The sequence below is a fragment of the Sus scrofa genome, chromosome 6, assembly GCF_054392235.1.
Source record: "Sus scrofa isolate SSC_HxYL_T2T_F1_AM1 chromosome 6, Sscrofa_HxYL_maternal_Yorkshire_Landrace_v2.0, whole genome shotgun sequence".
Taxonomy (NCBI): Eukaryota; Metazoa; Chordata; class Mammalia; order Artiodactyla; family Suidae; genus Sus; species Sus scrofa.
The window spans coordinates 62,171,727-62,188,884 of record NC_139388.1 but is presented as its reverse complement, the minus strand read 5'-3'; the positions used below and the strand labels follow the sequence as shown (position 1 = coordinate 62,188,884).

At 47.1% G+C, this 17,158-nt stretch overlaps 1 protein-coding gene across 3 annotated transcripts in view; it reads left to right on the top strand.

The window, feature by feature from the left end:
* The window catches only part of NLRP12 (NLR family pyrin domain containing 12), a 34,454-nt gene that overhangs the window by 13,532 nt on the left and 3,764 nt on the right, over nucleotides 1-17,158 (top strand). For all 3 annotated transcript variants that reach the window (XM_084961943.1, XM_013998737.3, XM_013998739.3), the window contains 7 exons: nucleotides 2,066-2,146; nucleotides 4,835-6,527; nucleotides 8,706-8,876; nucleotides 9,292-9,462; nucleotides 11,028-11,198; nucleotides 12,640-12,810; nucleotides 16,124-16,294. In XM_084961943.1, the coding sequence (XP_084818069.1) occupies nucleotides 2,066-2,146; nucleotides 4,835-6,527; nucleotides 8,706-8,876; nucleotides 9,292-9,462; nucleotides 11,028-11,198; nucleotides 12,640-12,810; nucleotides 16,124-16,294 (2,629 nt within the window). The remainder of the gene's footprint in view (nucleotides 1-2,065; nucleotides 2,147-4,834; nucleotides 6,528-8,705; nucleotides 8,877-9,291; nucleotides 9,463-11,027; nucleotides 11,199-12,639; nucleotides 12,811-16,123; nucleotides 16,295-17,158) is intronic.

The following is a 17,158-nucleotide window of genomic DNA, read 5'->3' as shown; positions in this document are numbered from 1 at the left end:
GATAGGAACTCCAAATACGTATTGAATTTAAAAATATTCAGGAGTTCTCTGGAGTTCCTGCTGTGGCTCAGCTGAAACGAATCTGACTAGCATCCATGAGGATGCAGGTTCCATCCCTGGCCTTGCTCAGTGGGTTAAGGATCTGGTGTTGCTGTGAGCTGTGGTATAGGCTGCAGACATGGCTCAGATCCTACATTGCTGTGGCTGTGGCATAGGCTGGCGGCTACAGCTCTGATCTGACCCCCTAGCCTGGGAACCTCCGTGTGTCTCTAGTGGTGAGGCCCAAAAAGACAAAAAAAAAAAAAAATTCAGGAGTTCTCTTGTTGCTCAGCAGGTTAAGGAACTGGTTGCTGCTCTTGTTCGGGTTCTACCCCTGGCGGAGGAATTTCCGCATGCCGCGGGTGCAATCAAAAAAGAAAAAAAGAAAAAAAATTCAAAGTTGACATGTATGAAAGATGTTTCAAAGAATAACTGATTTTCAGTTAATACGATGTCAATTGGCTTGTAACTCAAAGATATTTAACAACAGGCTCTCTCTCTCTCTCTCTTTTTTTTTTTGTCTTTTCGCCTTTTCCAGGGCCGCTCTTCCGTGGCATATGGAGGTTCCCAGGCTAGGGGTCCAACTGGAGTTGTAGCCACCGCCTACGCCAGAGCCACAACAACTCGGGATCCGAGCCGGGTCTGCAACCTACACCACAGCTCATGACAACGCTAGATCCTTAACCCACTGAGCAAGGCCAGGGCTGGAACCCGCAACCTTATGGTTCCTAGTCGGATTCGTTAATCACTGAGCCACGACGGGAACTCCAACCACAGGCTCTCTTGAGGGGGTAATGTGCTATGGAAAGAGATAACCTCTTAAGATGCCATCTTACATCTTCCTTTTCTCCTGGTCTCTGAACCTGGAGATCACTGAAGGTGCACGAGACTTGGCAACACGAGATTGGGTCCCATCTTTCATTAAGGATATATGTTTTTTTTATTTTTTTAATTTTATTCTTTATTTTTTTGTCTTTTTGCCTTTTCTAGGGCCGCTCCCACGGCATATGGAGGTTCCCAGGCTAGGGGTCTAATCGGAGCTGTAGCCGTGGCCTACAACACAGCCACAGCAACGCCGGATCCTTAACCCTCCGAGCAAGGCCAGGGACCGAACCGGCATCCTCATGGCTTCTCGTCGGATTCGTTAACCACTGTGCCATGATGGGAACTCCGTTAACGATATATGTGAAAATCAAAGTGCTATCAGTAATAAAGGAAGAAAAAGGTGTAAATATATTTATTTATAATCTTGAATAATTGTAGATACTTATAGAGAAAACCTTTCTTGGCCACCCAAAATAAAATATTAGTTTCATCATGCTGGACTATAACTTTAATTTTGGACACAATTCTCATCATGATCTAAAGTTGTATTTGGTGTTCATTTTTTTATATGCTGAATTCCCCACACCGTGTAAAGTCCATGGAGCAGAGACTTCATGTCTTCTTTGTTAGAAAAATGCCCGGCTAGCATTGGTGCCCAATATAAAGCATATTTGTTGAATGGATGGATGGATGGAATTGGGTGATGGATGAGACATGGCTGGGCTGAAAAGGAGGGAGGAATCCAAGTTGACTCAGAACTTTCTGCTTGAGGAGTTCCTGTCATGGTGCAGTGGAAACGAATCTGACTAGGAACCACGAGGTTACCGGTTCGATCCCTGGCCTTGCTCAGTGGGTTAAGGATCAGGCGTTGTCGTGACCTGTGGTGTAGGTTGCAGATGCGGCTTGGATCCTGCGTTGCTGTGGCTGTGGCGTAGGCCAGCAGCTGTAGCTCCAATTGGATCCCTCGCCTGGGAACCTCCATATGCTGCAGGTGCGGCCCTAAAAAGCAGAAAAAAAAAGAGAGAGAGAGAGAAAGAGAACTCCCTAGCTGAGGACATTAATTGAATGGAGGTGCCAGTCACCATGACTGGGACCCATGTGGACAATGGGTTGTTATATAGACAGTATGATGTAATGGTAGCTGATATTATGAGTGCTGGTCAGATAGGTGACAGCTGATCTTGTAAAATGTCTCTTTTAGAGACTCCACCTGGTGACCTGTTCTCACCGGGGAACCAGTCAGCGTGTTCTCTGGAAGACTTTCCTGCAACGCTAAGAAAAGGTGAGCCGCGAGCCTTGCCTCCATCAGAATGCTTGAGGCTACACTTCTCAGACTACCCCACTAAGAGCCGATCTAGCGAAAAGGACACTTATTTCCTGTTTGCATATAACAAGAAGTCTGGGGGTGAGCAACTGCAGAACTCGTAAGGTGGATTCACGCCACCAAAGCCCCGACTGCCTAGTTTCATTTGTTCTAAGACTTGTTGCTCCACTTGTTACCTATTTCCTCTGCTTACTTCATGGCAACCCAACCATTTCACAGAATTTAAGTGCCTTCCAAGGAGAGGAAAAAGGGAGACAAAGGGTTTCTTCCTCCAGAGATCGTCATTTTAGCAATCCCACCATGGCTCAGCAGAAATGAATCTGACTAGTATCCATGAGGATGTAGGATCAACCCCTGGCCTCGCTCAGTGGGTCAGGGATCTGGCATTTCCATGAGCTGCTGTGTTCATCGCAGATGCGGCTGGGACCCTGAGTTGCTGTGGCTATGATGTAGGCTGGCAGCTACAGCTCTGATTCCATCCCTACCCTGGGAACTGCAGGTGTGGCCCTAAAAAGTGGGGTGGGGCAGGGCTGGGGGGGGAGAGATTTTCATTTTATTCAAAATAAAATACTGTCATTAAATTTCTATACCCGTGTAACGCCTTGCTCAGGACTGGCGCACATACTCATGACGGATGTAGCAAAATAGTCTCATTCATCCCTGGGGGGGCTTCTGAAGGGATAATAGTCACAGGAATCAAGGAATCAACACAGACCACCTGAATAAAATTAGGATCGTTGGCCAGGAAGAAGCAGCAGGATGGGTTGTTGAATGGACAGCAACATCGTCAACAATAAAACATGAATGATTCTAGACACTCTTTCAAGGGCATAGTCCATGCGCTGGATCTAGAATCCAGCTCCATGGATCCCCATTTCCGTCCTACCATAGATTCATCACGTGGTCTTTTTTTTTTTTTTTTTTTTTTTAATTGTTTAGGGCCGTGCCTGCGGCATCTGGAAGTTCCCAGGCTAGGGGTTGAATTGGAGCTGTAGCCGCCAGCCACAGCCGCAGCCACAGCAACACTAGATCTGAGCTGCCTCTGAAACCTAAACCACAGCTCACAGAAATGCCAGATCCGTAACCCCCTGAGTGAGGCCAGGGATCAAACCTGCATCCTTATCAGTACTAGTCAGATGTCTTTTCACTGAGCCACCACGGGAACTCCCACACGGTCTTAGAGAAGTCGTCGATCCTGGGTCTGGATCTGTTTTCCCATTTGTAAAATATACCTTGTCTGCCTGCCTCCTTCTCTGGAAGCATCAGATAAAATAATGATTTGGAAAACTCTAAAGCAGCTCTGCCTAGTAGAAACACAATGTAAACCACATATGTTATTTATAATGTTCTACCAACAAAAAGAAATGAGTGAAATTAATTTTAATAAAATATTTTATCTAACCCAATATATCCAAAATATTCTCATTGTACCATGTGATCAATATGAAACATTATCAATTTGTTATTTGACATGCCTTCTTTTTCGAAAAACTGTCTTCAAATCCATTGTATCTTAGAGCACATCTTATTTCAAATTCTAAATTTTATTGGAACTACGTGATCCATATTTAGATTTCACAAAAATAACAGTTGAAAAGGTAGATTCACATCCTCAAGTTTGAATGTGCTTGCAAGGTTTTCAATCACGGAGGCATGTGTTGGATTTTAAATTTATTTTCTTGATTTTTGTCTCTCTCGCTCTCTCTTTTTTTTTTTTTTTTTTTTTTTTTTTGTCTTTTTAGGGCCGCACCTCTGCCATTTGGAGGTTCCCAGGTGAGGGGTCAAATCAGACCTGCAGCTGCCAGCTTATGCCACAGCCACAGCAGTGTAGGATCCAAGCCACGTCTGAGCCTACCCCCATTCCTTAACCCAGGAAGCAAGGCCAGGGATCGAACTTGCATCTTCATGGAGGCTAGTTGGGTTTGTTACCGCTGAGCCACAGGGGGAACACCTTAATTTATTATTATAGTTGATTTACAATGTTCTGTCAATTTCTGCTGAACAGCAAAGTGACCCAGTTATACACACACACACACACACACACACACACACACATACATACACACATTCTTTTCCTCATATGATCTTCCATCATGTTCTACCGCAAGAGATTGGATATAGTTCCCTGGGCTGTAGAGTAGGACCTCACTGTTTATTTATTCTAAATGTTTGCATCTACTCACCCCCAAATCCCAGTCCATCTCCCGACCCCCCGCCCCTTGGCAACTACAGTTCCCACCTTAATGCCTCTGCTCACCAGAAAGGAAGACCTGTACAGGGAAATAAATAACAAAATTCTCAGGCTCTGTCTAGAAAATGCTGCCAAGGCTATTACAGGACACGTAGGCACTAGAGACCAAGGTTTGCTTGAATTCATGAATTCATTAAAAGTTGCTGATGAGTTCCCATCATGGCTCAGTGGGTAACAAATCTGACTGGGAACCATGAGGTTGCAGGTTCGATCCCTGCCCTTGCTCCGTGGGTTAAGGATCCGGCGTTGCTCTGAGCTGTGGTGTAGGTTGCAGATGTGGCTTGGATCCTGCATTGCTAAGTGGCCCTAGAAATGGCAAAAAGACAAAAAAAAAAAAAAAAAAAAAAAAAAGGTTGCTGATGACTCTATACGGATCCTTCATTCCTCTCCACCAGATCCCCAGGAAACTTACCGGGACTATGTCCGCAGGAAATTCCGGCTGATGGAAGACAGAAACGCGCGCCTGGGGGAGTGCGTCAACCTCAGCCACCGGTACACGCGGCTCCTCCTGGTGAAGGAGCACTCGAATCCCTTGCGGGCCCAGCAGAAGCTTTTGGACACAGGCCAGGGGCATGCCAGAACCGTCGGCCACCCGGCCGGCCTCATTCAGATGGAGACCCTCTTTGAGCCCGATGAGGAGCGCCCAGAGCCACCGCGCATTGTGGTCCTGCAGGGGGCGGCGGGGATGGGCAAATCTATGCTGGCCCACAAGGTGATGCTGGATTGGGCCGACGGGAAGCTCTTCCAGGACAGGTTTGATTATGTCTTCTACATCAACTGCCGGGAGATGAACCAGAGCACCGTGGAGCGGAGCGCACGAGACCTCATCTCCAGTTGCTGGCCCGAGCCCAGCGTGCCCCTCCAGGAGCTCGTCCGGGCCCCCGAGCGCCTCCTCTTTATCATCGACGGCTTTGACGAACTCAAACCCTCTTTCCACGATCCTCAGGGCCCCTGGTGCCTCTGCTGGGAGAAGAAACGGCCCACGGAGGTTCTCCTTAGCAGCCTGATTCGGAAGAAGCTGATGCCCGAGCTGTCTTTGCTCATCACCACCAGACCCACGGCTTTGGAGAAGCTCCACCGTTTGCTTGAGCATCCCAGGCACGTGGAGATCCTGGGCTTCTCCGAGGCCGAAAGGAAAGAGTTCTTCTACAAGTATTTCCCCAGCGAGGAGCAGGCCAGCCACGTCTTCAGTTTCGTCAGGGACAACGAGCCCCTCTTCACGCTGTGTTTCATCCCCATGGTGTGCTGGGTGGTTTGCACCTGCCTCAAGCAGCAGTTGGAGGGCGGGGGCCTTTTAAGACACACGTCCAGGACCACGACAGCCGTGTACTTGCTCTACCTTCTGAGTCTGATGCAACCCAAGCCTGGGACCCCAACCCTGCAGCCCCCGCCCAACCAGAGAGGGCTGTGCTCTTTGGCAGCCGATGGCCTCTGGCATCAGAAAATCCTATTTGAGGAGCAGGACCTCCGGAAGCATGGCCTAGAGGTGGCGGATGTCTCTTCCTTCCTCAACATGAACATCTTCCAGAAGGATATCAACTGTGAGAAGTTCTACAGCTTCATCCACTTGAGTTTCCAGGAATTCTTCGCGGCCATGTACTATATCCTGGATGGTGGGGACAGCAGATCCGGCCCTGAGCAAAATATCACCCGGCTGTTGTCTGAATATGCCTTCTCCGAAAGGAGCTTCCTGGCCCTCACGGTCCGGTTCCTGTTTGGACTCCTGAATGAGGAGACCAGATGCTCCCTGGAGAAGATGCTTGGCTGGAAAGTCTCGCCTCACGCCAAGATGGAACTTCTGGAGTGGATCCGCAGCAAGGCTCAGAGCGAGGGGTCCACCCTGAAGCAGGGCTCCCTGGAGTTCTTCAGCTGTCTGTACGAGCTCCAGGAAGAGGAATTCATCCAACAAGCCCTGAGCCACTTCCAAGTGGTCGTGGTCAACAGTATCGCCACCAAGATGGAACACATGGTCTCCTCCTTCTGTGCAAAGAACTGCAGGAACGCCGCGGTGCTGCAGCTGTACGGGGCTGCCTACAACGCCGATGGAGAAGACGGGGTGAGGTGGCCTCAGATGCCCCTGGCGCAGTCGTAAGTACTTGCTGGGGAGCGTTCTCCAAGTTCACGGGCTTAACCAAGTTCACGTTCTCAATGGGGGTAACTTGGCTCCCACCCCAGGAGATATTTGGCGCTATCTGGAGAAACAGGTGGTTGTCACAAGTAAGAGAGATGGGAGGGCTGCTACTTGCATCAAGGGAGTGGAAGCCAAGGATGCAGCAAAAACATCCTACATTGCACAGAACAGCCTCCATCATAAGGACCTGACCCCAAAATGTCAGTCATGTCCAGGTTATTTTCTTGCTCTATTTTTTGGGGGGAGGGGTCTTTTTAGGGCTGTACCCACGGCATATGGAAGTTCCCAGATCGTGGGTCAAATCAGAGCTGTAGCTGCTGGCCTATACCACAGCTCACGGCAATGCCAGATCTTGACCCACAGAACAAGGCCAGGGATCGAACCTGAATCCTTATGAATCCTAGGCAGGTTTGTTACCACGGAGCCACGATGGGAACTCTGTATGTACTTGCTCTTAAACAATACTCATCAGGACTAAGTTGGAGCCATGTCAAGGAGAATGTATTCAATCAACAAATGTTATCAAGGGTCTTTTATTTGTGGACTTGGCACTTTTTTTTTTTTTTTCAGTGTTTTTCTAAACTTTACGGGTGGTTTTGTTTTGTTTTGGTTTGGTTTTGACCATGCCCAAAGCATGCGGAAGTTCTTGGACCAGGGATCGAACTTGCACCACAGCAGTGACAATGCTGGATCCTTAACCCATAGTACCATAAGGGAACTCCATATGGATCTTTTTTCCTGGGTTTTCATCTTTATTGAGGTATAGTTGATCTACAATATTGTGTTAGTTTCAGGTGTACAAAAAGTGTTCAGATATATGTAATATATATATATATGAATCCCCTACATGATGAATATATATATTCTTTTACAGATTCTTTTTCATTATATGTTATTACAAGATGTGAGTATAGTTCCCTGTGCTATACCAGGAGGTCTTTGTTGCTGGCCCCCTTTGGTTGTTTGTTTGTTTGGGTTTTGGGGGGCTGTGCCTGTGGCATATGGAGGATCCTAGGCCAGAGATCAAGTTCAAACTGTGGCTGTGACCTTTGCCACAGTTGCGGCAATGCTGGATCCTTAACACATTGTGCCACAGTGCGAACTACTGCCCCCCCCCCTTTTTGTCTTTTCGCCTTTTCTAGGGCCGCTTCCTGCGACATATGGAGGTTCCCAGGCTAGGGGTCTAATGGAGCTGTAGCTGCTGGCCTACCTCACAGTCACAGCAACGCGGGATATGAGCCGCATCTGCAACCTACACCACAGCTCAGGGCAACGCTGAATTGTTAACCCACTGAGCAAGGCCAAGGATCGAACCCCCAACCTCATGGTTCTTAGTCGGATTCGTTAACCGCTGCGCCACAACGGGAACTCCTTCTCTAAATGTTTTTAGCTTTGTGGGCAGGATGGATATTCTCTGTTGCAATTGCCCAACGCTGCCAGTGTAGCAGAAAGCAACGCAGAAAATGCATACATGAATGGGTGTGGTTGGGCTCCCATAAAGCTGTATTTACAAAAGCAGTTTGTAGCCCTGATTTGGTCATGGGCTGTACCTTGCCAATCATTGCTAGAAGACCCACATATAGGATTTGGCTAAGGGCTTGTAAGTTGGAGGTTATGGATTCTTGGGGCAAGTAACTGAGGGTCATTCAGGAGATAAATTAAAGTAGGGAGTTCCCTTTGTGGCTCAGCCATAATGAACCCAACTAGTATCCATGAGGACGGGGGTTTGGTCCTGGCCTTACTCAGTGGGTTAAGGATCTGGCGTTGCCACGAGCTGTGGTGTAGGTCACGGGGCTTGGATCCTGCGTTGCTCTGGCTGTGGTGTAGGCCTGTAGCTCCAGCTCCACTTTAACCCCTAGCCTGACAGCTTCCGTATGCTGTGGGTGCGACCTTAAAAAAAAAAAGTAGGGAGTTCCCTGGTAGCTTTGTGGTTAACGGCCTGGTGTTGTCACTGGCACAAGTTCCATCCTTGGCATGGGAACTTTTTCATGCCGTGGGCATGGCCAAAAAGAGAGAGAGAGAAAGAAAGAAAAAATTAAAATAAAGATGACAGAATCTTCATGAATTATAAAGTGACATACAAAGGGCCATACATCACCTTGGGAAAGCCACTGTCCTGTCTTTCCTTTGTGCAGACCTGAGAGGAATCTTCTGCCAGATGCCTATAGTGAGCAGCTGGCTGCTGCCCTGAGCACCAGTCCCAACCTGGTGGAGCTGGTTTTGTACAGCAATGCTTTGGGAAGCCGGGGGGTGAAGCTGCTGTGTCAAGGACTTGGACACCCCAACTGCAATCTTCAGAACCTCAGGTGAGTCTAGGCTGGTCCACGACCTTCTGGTGGCCCTCCTGCTCCCTCTTCTGGGACTCAGTCAGAAAGAACATAGGGAGTTCCTGTTGTGGCTCAGCGGAAACAAATCTGACTAGCTTCCATGAGGACGCAGGTTCTATCCCTGGCCTCGCTCAGTGGGTTAAGGATCCGGCGTTGCTGTGAGCTGTGGTGTAGGTCTCGGATTTGGCTTGGATCCTGCATTGCTGTGGCCGTGATGTAGGCTAGCAGCTGTAGCTTCGATGGGATCCGGATCCTGGGAACCTCCATATGCTGTGGGTGCAGCCCTAAAAAGCAAAAAAAAAAAAGACAGCGAGGGAGAAAGGACAAGAGAGAGATTGCACAAAACAACCACAGAGGAAATTACCTGCCTCTTTTTTTCTTTTTCCCATCCCAGGTTGAAGAGGTGCCAGATCTCCAGCTCTGCCTGCCAGGACCTGGCGTTGGCACTGATAGCCAATAAGCATTTAGTAAGGATGGATCTGAGTGGCAACAGCCTGGGGCTACCAGGCGTGAAGCTGCTTTGCAAGGGGCTCCGGCACCCCAAGTGCAGGCTACAGATGGTGCAGTGAGTACCCCACCCCGGCCCCGGAACAAACCCTCTGTCTTCATGATCTCCCCGGCTCCGCTGATTCCCTGGGCAAGCTTGTTGTCTCTCTCCAACCCTGCCTCCCAGCTTGAAGTATTGTTGCTGAAATCCAGCCTCTGTACAACCGCTGATGGATTAAATCTTGGCGCTAGAGTTTGGGGTGAGGTGGAAAGAAAGCTTTTATTGCTTTGCCAGGCAAAGGGGGCCACTGCAGGCTAATGCGCTCAAGACTGTGTGCCCCCTGCCCTCGTGGGGTAGTGAAGAGTCATAGGGTTCAAGGAGCAGGGGCGTGGTCAGCTTGAGGACCATCTTCTGACTGGTTGGTGGTGAGCTCAGTGGGAGCCAGCATCATCAACCTTCTGGTTCTAACCTGTCCAGTCCGGGGTTTACCTGTTTGTGGGTCACAGACAGTTAACTTATTTCACCTGGTGGGGTTTCAGCATCTGCAGAAGAGCTCAAAGGACATGGCTCAAAATTTTACCCATAATCCTTGAGGAAGAACTAAAGGTCCTTGACTTTGTTGCATGGCTCAAGTAGTATTATTTTGTCTTGATCGACTATTTTCCTTTTTCTCTGCATTTCCTTACTTCTCTGATTAAATTGATCCTTTGAAGTTTTTCTACAGACAAAAGGCAGGTGGAGGACATGGGTGGGGGTCTGTCCTAGGAAAGCCCCATAGGGTCCTGCTTGGTGACAGCATCTCCCCTAATGCTGATCTCTAAACCTCTGCCTTGAACTAGGGCTGCCCTTAGACCCATGACCTTAGACCTCTGCCCCGGACTCTTTGGACTTTGAAGAACCTCTTTCTGGCCTCTTCTGACCTCACCAATGTCCATGTGATGTGGAGTCCGTGGGGCCACTTGTTCACTCAGAACCCACACTCTGCTTGTTGACTGCATCCTAGGGAGTCAGAACCCCAGAGGTCCTCATGCAAAGGTCCTTAAGTCATGTCATTCCCTTTTCCCACAAGGCCACTGTTTTAGGAAAACCACCCAGGAGTTCCCGTTGTGGCTCAGTCGGATAAGAACCCTACTAGTATCCATAAGGATGCAGATTTGATCCCTGGCCTTGCTCAGTGGATTAAGGATCTGGCATTCCTGCAAGCCGCGGTGTAGGTCACAGTTGCAGTTGGGATCTGGCGTTGCTGTGGCTCTGGGCTCACAGCTCCAATTCGACCTCTAGCCTGGGAACTTCCATATGTCATGGGTTACAGCCCTAAAAAAACAAACAAACAAAAAAAAGAAAAGTCACTTGAGGTCCCAGGGTGGAGGGGTGATAATTGCAAAAACGGGTTTGTGAGCTCTAGAAACCCCTCCCTGAATTATCATGCTTTATATTACTGCTTCCATGGCACCACTGCCCCTGGGTCACAATTGCTCACCTGTTTGTCTTACAAGGCAGGACGCTCCTTGCTGGAAATGACCAAGTCTTGTCCCTCTAAGTAATTGGAGTGGCGTGGGGAGGTTCAGGTTGTGTGATTAAAGGGGCAGGAGCCATCAGGATGCAGAAAAGCAAGACCTCTTCAAGGTCTCCTTCCTTCCAAGGTTGAGGAAGTGTCAGCTGGAGGCTGGGGCTTGCCAGGAGATCGCCTCTGTGCTCAGCTCCAGTCGACACCTGGAGGAGCTGGACCTGACAGGAAATGCACTGGAGGATTCTGGTCTGAGGCTCTTGTGTCAAGGCTTGAGACACCCCGTCTGCAGGCTACGGATCTTGTGGTGAGTGGTACCCTCTGGCTTTGGGGAGGCGATCCCTGGGACTTCGCATCCTTGGAATCACAAAGGAGTTGTCCTTCCAGCAGAAATTCACCCAATATGGCAAATCAACTATGCTTCAATACATTGTTTTTTAAAGACAAAAACAAAGCAGTTGTCTTTTTGTGAATGGTTTATTTCTCTTAGTATGATGTTTTCAAGGTTCATCCATGTTGTAGCCTCTGTTAGAATTTCCTTCCTTCTTAAGGCTGCATAATATTCCATTGTGTGTGAGTATAGATAGATAGATAGATACAGATTTAGATAAAATACATTTTGTTTATTGATTCATTCATCTGTTAATGGACACTTGGGTTGCTTCTGCCTTTTGGCTCTTTTGCATAATACTAATGAACATTAGGGTACAAATGTTACTTTGAGCCCCTGCTGTTAATTCTTTTGGGTATACAACCAGGAGTGGAACTGATGGATCATAAGGTTATTTTTAATTTTTTGAGGATTCAGTCATATTGTTTTCCATAGTGGGAGAAGTTCCCACCAATGGGGCAGAAAGTTTCCATCTTACATTCTCACTAATGGTGCACAAGTTTGCCAATTTCTCCACATCCTTGCCAACACTGGTTTTTTTGTTTTACTTTTACTTTTTATTTTTTTAATATATATAGTGCTGAAGCAAGCAGTGTTTTCTTGCTTGCTTGCTTGCTTGCTTTCGGCGGGGATAGTAGTTATCCAAGTATGTACGAATGTGGTGATATCTCATTGCTCTTTTGATTTGCATTTTCCTAATGATTAATGAAGTTAAACATCTTTTCATGTGATTTGTGGCTATTATATGTCTTCTTTGGAGAAACGTCTATTCAAACCTTTGGCTCTTTTTCAAACAACCTGTTTATTTGAAAAGGTTCCTTTTTTTTCTTTTTCGGTTGCACTCAGGGCATATGGAAGTTCCTGGGCCAGGGATCAGATCTGAGCCACAGCTGCAGCAATGCCGGATCCTTAACCTGGGAAGGAACCAGTGCCGCCACAGAGACAAGCCAGATCATTAACCCATTGTACCACATCAGGAACTCCTGAAAAGTTTCCTTTTAAGATTGGGAGCAGGGAGGATAAAATTAGTCTTATAGAGAAGTTCCCTTTGTGGCTCAGCTGAAATGAATCTGACTAGTATCCATGAGGACACAGGTTCAATCCTTGGCCTCACTCAGTGGGTTAATGATCTGGAGTTGCCATGAGCTGTGGTGTAGGTGGCAGACGTGGCTCAGATTCCAAGTTGCTCTGGCTGTGGTGTAGGCCAGTGGCTACAGCTCCGATTCCACCCCGAGCCTGGGAACCTTCATATGCCATGGGTGCAGCCCTAAAATGACACACACACACACACACACACACAAATGAGCCTTGAAGGGGCAACACTCCATAATATCTGTTGAACTGGATTTTCCAACAGGTTGAAGATCTGCCAGCTCAGTGCTGCTGCCTGTGAAGACCTGGCTGCCACCCTCAGTGGGAACCAGAGCCTGATGGAGCTGGACCTGAGCCTGAATGAACTGGGGGACCCCGGAGTGCTGCTGCTTTGTGAGGGCCTCAGGCACCCCCAGTGCAAACTCCAGACCCTCCGGTGAGTCCTGCTCTGCTCACACCCTGCGAGGCCAAATTCACAATCCCTGCCCTCTTGTCTGGGCTCAATGGGGCCATCTCTCTCCTCTCTTCTCCTAACCTCTAGCTACAGCAGCCTTCTTTCAAAGGTTTCTCTGCCACAGGACCTTTGCACAAGCCATTCTTCCTTTCTGGAATGCCCTTCTGCTCTCTCTCCTTTTTTTTTTTTTTTTTTTTTTTTGTTTTTAGCCCTGATAACACCCGTTTCATCTGTTAGGACCCAAAACAAATGCTTCTTTCTCATGGACACCTTCCCTAAGCCCCTAGATAAAGTCTAGTTTTAGGATTCCACTTAACCTTATTCTTCTCTTTGTCACTTATCAAAGTGTCTAATTTGTGGAGTTCCCTGGTAGCCCAGTGGGTGAAGGGTATGACTTTGTCACTGTAGTGATTCTGGTCACTGCTGTGGTATGAGTTCGATCCCTGGCCTGGGAACTTCTGTGTGTGCCAGGGGCAGCCAAAAAAAATAAAAAAATAAAAAGAAAATCCAAATTGCTCTCTAGGAAAATGCAACTGTTTACACGTCCACCAGCAATAAAAAAAAGCTTCCACTTCCTCATATTTTTATGATTATTCAGCTTTCTATTTTTAATATTCTGATGGGTGGAAAATGTTTCCAGTTTTTTTTGGTCATAATTAGTGAAGTGGAGCCTCAATTCATGTGCTTCTTAGCCTTTTACATTTCCCCATTCTGTGATTTGCCTATTCATAATTTCTTTCTTTTTTTTTTTGGCTTTTTGCCCTTTCCAGGGCCGCTCCCATGGCATATGGAGGTTCTCAGGCTAGGGGTCTAATTGGAGCTGCAGCCGCTGGCCTACACCACAGCCACAGCAACACCAGATCCGAGCCTCGTCTGCGACCTACACCACAGCTCACGGCAATGAAGGATCCTTGACCCAATGAGCAAGGCCAGGGATCAAACCCCCAACCTCATGGTTCCTAGTCGGATTCATTAACCACTGTGCCACAATGGGAACTCCCATGTAGTTTATTTCTTTAGAATGAGTTTCATATTTGCTTGGTTGATTTGCAGATGTTCCCTAAATATTTTAGATATTAACCCTTGGTCGATAGCAGACTTAGGAAATGTATGTATTCTCAGATCATCAGTCTATCAGCTTGTCCATGGATTCTTTCAAATCTTTATGTTTTGAAACCAAATCTATATGTATTTCTATGATATATATTTTTACTTTTTGTTTATTTAAAAAAATTGATATTAGGGAGTTCCCTTGTGGCACAGTGGGTAAAGGATCTGGCATTCACTGCTGTAGCCCAGGAACCTTCACATGCTGCAGGCATGACCAAAAAGATACAAAAATAAAAATTGAAGAGTAGTTGATTTACAATGTTGTATTAATTTCTAGGGTACAGCAAAGTGATTCAGTTATACATATATGATTGTCTATATGTATATTTTTATATATGTATATGTGTATATTTTATATTTATATATAAAAATATCTGTTTCATCTGTTAGGACTCAAAACAAATGCTTCTTCCTCATGAACGCCTCCCCTAAGCTCTTTTTTAGAGTATATTCTTAGAGTTCCCTTCATGGCTCAGCAGTTAATGAATTCAACTAGGATCCATGAGGGTACAGGTTTGATCCCTGGCCTTGCTCAGTGGGTTAAGGATCCAGAATTGGCATGAGCTCTGGTGTAGATTGCAGAAAACAGCTTGGATCTGGCATTGCTGTGGCTGTGGGGTAGGCTGGCAGCTACAGCTCCGATTGGACCCCTAGCCTAGGAACCTCCATATGCTGCAGATTCGGCCCTAAAAAGCAAAAAAAAAAAAAAAAAAAAAAGAATGTATTCTTTTTCAGATTATTTTCCGTTATAGTTTATTATAAGATACTGAATACAGTTCCCTATGCTATACAGCAGGACCTTGTTACTGATCTATTTAATATATAGTAGTTTGTATCTATGATATATACATATTTTTTTTGTGACATCTAATTTACCAACACAATGTCAAAGACAGGCTTAACTTCATTTGTACATTTATATATGTAGTTAGGTGGAATCCACCTTACTTGTCTCCAGTTTTTGCAGCATTTAATAAAGAACTCATTCTTTCCTTGCTGGCCTTGCAGTGCCGGCTCCGTGGTAAACCACTTCCCCAGTTTGTGTCTGACTTTCTATCGGTCTCTGTCCTCATTCCAGTTTTCCATTGCTCTAGTTGTTTTTGCATGTAATATGCCCTACTCTTAGGGAAATTCTGGCTTGGCTTTTTGTTTGTTTGTTTTGGCAAATTTTTATGTTTATTTGTAGATGTGTGCTCTTCCATGCAAATTTGAGGATGCCTTGATCCAGGTACGCCAACGTGACTCTGTTGGCCAAGCCTGGGTCCCTTCCCTCTGTCCAGCAACACCAGGTCAGCCACACATAAATAGTCATATTTACATAGATCCAACATGTCCCGTGAGGAAACGAACACACGGAAGGAAAAGGGAGTTTAGGTTTTCACAGCACAGGCAGCTCTAAGTAAGGACTTGTGGGAATCCCTGGGAATTAGGAGAAAAAAGCTATACAATAAGTAGCACTTCTTTTTTTTATATACCATTTAAAAAGGTTATACTCCATTTAGGTTATTTCAAAATATTAGCTGCATTCCCCATATTGTACAATAAATACATCCTGAGCCCATCTTACACCCAATAGCTGGCACCTCCCAACTCCCCGACCCCTGTATTGCCCTTCCCCCCTCCTTCTCCCACTGGTACCCACTGGAGTTTGTCCTCTATACCTGTGAGTTTGCTTCTTTTGGGTTATATCCGCTAGTTTGTTAACACAGTAACAGCTTTGGGAGTTCCCTTCATGGCTCAGTGGTTAACGAATCCGACTAGGAACCATGAGGTTTCGGGTTCGATCCTTGGCCTTGCTCAGTGGGTTAAGGATCTGGCGTTGCCGTGAGCTGTGGTATAGGTTGCAGACGTGGCTCGGATCCCGTGTTGCTGTGGCTCTGGCGTAGGCCGGCGGCTATAGCTCCGATTAGACCCCTAGCCTGGGAACCTCCATATGCTGCAAAAAGATAAAAAACAAAAAACAGTAACAGCTTTTTTTTTTTGGCCATGGGTATGCATAAGTTCTTGGGCCAAGGATAGAACCCATGCCTCAGAAGTGACCTGAGCCACTGCAGTGACAACGCCAAATCCTTAACCACTAGGCCACCAGGGAACTCCAATTCAGTGGCACTTTTGAGGTCCTTGAGCTTCAGATGTCTGCAGAAGGAATGGGTCAGCTCTGTGCTTTTGCTTAATGTCTTTCCAGGCTGGGCATTTGCCGGCTCAGCTCTGCAGCCTGTGAGGGTCTCTCTGCTGTGCTCCAGGTCAACCACCACCTCCAGGAGCTGGACCTGAGCTTTAATGACCTGGGAGACTGTGGCATGTCCTTGCTGTGTGAGGGGCTGAGACACCCCACCTGCAGGCTCCAGAAACTCTGGTGAGTGGCTGGGAGTCAGGACCAGTGGTGATGCTGGTCCCTGGGGTGGGAGTTTTCTGTCTATTGAATGGTCATCCTGCCATCACTTTGGAAGATACAAGATGCCCAGAGGGGAGTTCCCATCATGGCTCAGTGGTTAATGAACCCAACTAGCATCCATGAGGGTGCGGGTTTAATCCCTGGCCTGGCTCAGTGGGTTAAGGATCCGGCATTGCCGTGAGCTGTGGCGTAGGTCGCAGATGCGGCTTGGATCTTGGGTTGCTGTGGCTGTGGCCCGCAGCTGCGGCTCTGAGTTGACCCCTAGCTTGGGAACCTCCATATGCCATATGTTGTGGGTGCAGCCCTAAAGAGACAAAAGACAGAAAAAAAAAAAATGCCCAGAGGTGAAAAGAAAAATGGTGCAAACAAATTGTAGAGTAATTCATACTCTATGGGATTACAAAACACAAAATGCTGAATTTTTCCTTCACTGGTCGCCTCTAGACATTTTCTGTTAACCCCCCACTCCCCAATTTCCCCGGACAGTCACTTGGGCAGATTTCTAGCTTTGCGGTAACCTTTATATTATAAAAATTCAGTCTGCTCCAGTGTGCATTCCAGTCCAATATTAATGGATATTTTTTCCTTCCCCTTTCTCCCAACACGGCAGACGACTTAGAATGAGTTGAGGCTTACCTATTTTTGTTTTGTCTTTTTTTTGGGGGGGGGCACTTTTCTAGGGCCGCCCCCTTGTCATATGGAGGTTTCCAGGCTAGGGGTCTAATTGGAGTCACAGCTGCCGGCCTACACCACAGCCACAGCAACACCAGATCCGAGCTGTGTCTGCAACCTACACCACAGCTCATGGGAACGCCGGATCCTTAA